General features: G+C 35.4%; 1 protein-coding gene across 5 annotated transcripts in view; it reads left to right on the forward strand.

Annotated features, from left to right (window-relative positions):
* LOC110100112 overlaps positions 1-2,898 on the forward strand; it is a 26,646-nt gene extending 23,748 nt beyond the window's left edge. For all 5 annotated transcript variants that reach the window (XM_028696716.1, XM_020827519.2, XM_020827517.2 and 2 more), the window contains 2 exons: positions 1,691-2,166; positions 2,514-2,898. In XM_028696716.1, the coding sequence (XP_028552549.1) occupies positions 1,691-2,166; positions 2,514-2,666 (629 nt within the window). In that variant the 3' untranslated portion in view covers positions 2,667-2,898. The remainder of the gene's footprint in view (positions 1-1,690; positions 2,167-2,513) is intronic.
* Positions 2,899-3,117: the final 219 nt, after the last annotated feature.

A 3,117-nucleotide genomic window follows, 5' to 3' on the forward strand; every position in this document is an offset into this window, starting at 1 on the left:
AACAAGCCCGATGCATTTCTCCACTTCAACCATCCAACTTGAATTCTGCTGATAATATCCCCATCTATTTCACCATCACTCTGAACAATAGATCCAAGATATCTAAAATGTGTACTCTTATTAATGACTTGATCGCCCAAAGTCACAATCCCCTCACTAGGTCTATTACTACTAAAATTACACTCCATATATTCCGTTTTAGATCTACTCAAGCGAAAACCTTTAGAATCTAAGGTTGACCTCTATAATTCAAGTTTACCTTCAACTCCCTCTCTAGTCTTATCAACAAGAAGAATATCATCAATAAAAAGCATACACCAAGGTACATCCTCTTGCAAATGTCTAGTGAGAACATCCATGACTAAAGCAAAAAGATATGGGCTTAAGGCTGATCCTTGATGTAACCCAACCGAAATAGGGAAATACTTTATCAAACCACCTTGTGTTTGAACAGAAGTAATAGCTCCTGCATATATATCTTTAATGATTTGAGTATAAGCGTTATTAACTCCTTTATTTTCAAGAACTCTCCATAGCACTTCTCTTGGAACTTTATCATAATATGTTTTTTCTAAATCAATAAATATCATATGTAGATCCTCCTTATTTTCTCTATATTTCTCTATCAAACCTCTTAATAAATGTATGGCTTCCATAGTCGACCTACCCGACATGAATCCAAATAGATTTTGAGAAACATTAGTATAATGTCGCAACCTATGCTCCATAACTCGCTCTCATAGTTTTAAAGTACGACACATTAACTTAATTCCTCTATAATTCTCACAATCTTGTGCATTACCTTTATTTTTAAAAATAGGAATTAACACACTCATTCTCCACTCATTTGGCATCTTTTTAGTCTTCAAAATAGTATTAAAAAGTTTAGTAAGCCAAAAAATTCCTTCATCTCCTAAGAATTTCCACACCTCTATTAGAATATCATCAGGTCCAACAACTTTACAAAGGGATTAAATTAGAATTAAGAGAAAATTACACACATGCCACCTAAATCAAACATATTTAGTTACGTATCCAACACCAACCATAAAAAATGAACTATTGAACCCATGCAAATGCAAATTCCATTATCAAACTGTTGAAAATTTGTTGAAAGTGAAAAATACTAAAATTAAAACTTCATGTAGCTGTTATCAGTAGAAATGACTGGAGTAGGATATAACCCTATATGGGATAATGAGCATAAGGATGGTGATCTTCATTTCTTGTAGTTGTATAAATAATTGATTGCGTGCATGTGCCTGTAATGGACTGTATAATTTGGATATGGATTGTTTTGAACTTGGATGTTGTCTCTCTGGCTTAGAAATGATATGTCATGTTATCTAATGAGTTGGACTTGAGTGTTTCCCCTTAAAAAATATACCATTTATATTAATACATGTTATTTCTTTTCAAATTAGTACTAAATTTTCTTAAATTTTTAATGAAATAGTTTGATTTGAACATCGGACAATGTGTTAGATGAAGGTGAATCTATAGCTCAGCTGTCTTTCACCACTTATAGTTGCTGTGGTTCTTATTGGTCTGTATTTGTTGACATTCATCTGGTTAATTAAATGAATTATACGTATTGTTGGCTTGCAGATAGGTTTAATATGATATTGAGCATCCATAATGTTGACTTATTCTTTATGCCTGAACTGATGAATTATTCAAAGCTTTGCAGTTGTAGGTGTGAACAAGAGAATGTCGAGTAGTATTGAACAGGCTAGGAAGGAATTTGCTGAATTTGAGGAGAAAGTTAAGAGGTCCGTGCTCCTTTCCAATCTTTCCCCTGAGGTTACAGCTGCAGTGCTAAAAATGGCTCTTGAACAATTTGGGAATGTTGTCAATATAGAGTTCGTTCCAAACTTGACAATCCCTTATGACATGCCACAATGTGCTTTGGTGGAAATGGAGGATCCTGTAAAGGCACGTAAAGTAATCAAGACAATGAAGGACTTCCCTTTCATGATTTCAGGGATGCCTCGTCCTGTAAGCGCACATCCTGCAAAAGCTGAGATGTTTTCTGATCGCCCTCCTCTGCCTGGTAGGAAGATAAACTTCCGCTGGGTCGACAAGTCCAGTCCTGACTTTGAGGTTGCAGAGAGGCTTAAGAGGTTGTGCAGTAGGCATGGCAAAGAAAGCCTGGCGCTCGCTCAGGTCAGTTGGGAAAATTATTAGGTCCGGACACCGGACGTAGAGATACATCCGGACATCAATAAAATATTGACATGTGGAATGTACACGTATCCGCAAAATTTTAAGTCAAGCTCACCAAAAGCGCAGTCAAACTGCAGTCCACGTGGCAAATTTTAACTGGATATCCAGACCTATTTTTAGGTCTAGTGACCGGACCTAATAATTCCCCCAGTTCTTGGCATAAAATGTAGTAGATATTATTATTGTGTTATTTTTCAACGAATTCTTGTTGTTGATAGAAAACACCTTACATGTAACTACGATTGCGTAGTACAAATTTTGTTTTGACTCATTTCATTTGGTTGCAGCTCCAGTTGGAAGAAGAAGAGAAGCTTGCAAAGCAGCAGGAAGATATGGTAATGGCTAACTACAAAAAACATGAGATGATAGAACTGTTATTGCTGGATGGTATTGCTGCAAAGTTAGCACATCGTTATGGTATTGATTTATCTGAAGAGTGAGCTACTTCTCAACACATCAAACAAAATGTAAAGTTGCAGCTCAAGTTTGTAAATCTGCTATTCAATCGGTTTGAATTTGCGTAGACCGTCATGTTTCTGTTACCTGTATGCTAATCACACAAAATTTTAATAGATCTTTGGATCTTTTTTGTAGAATTGTTATGAATGTTGAATAGCAGAAATTCATTGATGAGATTCTTCAATCATTTGTATCCATTGATGCTTTTTGATATTTCTTTGGCTGTTTGCAAGATGAAACTAAATTTAGGAACTGAACTGCTTTCAGAGTGACGTGATGAAGACTTAAGCTGCATAGTAGCTCCCTGAATTATTGCTGTTGACTCATTTATGTATCTTTAATTGGGATTGTTGATTGCAGTTGGGTTGGCGTAAACTTCTTAAAGTGTTTACCAGAATTTAATGGCTCAAATTTTGAATATTTAAAAAAAGA

The sequence above is a fragment of the Dendrobium catenatum genome, unplaced genomic scaffold, assembly GCF_001605985.2.
Source record: "Dendrobium catenatum unplaced genomic scaffold, ASM160598v2 fragScaff_scaffold_822, whole genome shotgun sequence".
In the NCBI taxonomy this organism is placed as follows: Eukaryota; Viridiplantae; Streptophyta; class Magnoliopsida; order Asparagales; family Orchidaceae; genus Dendrobium; species Dendrobium catenatum.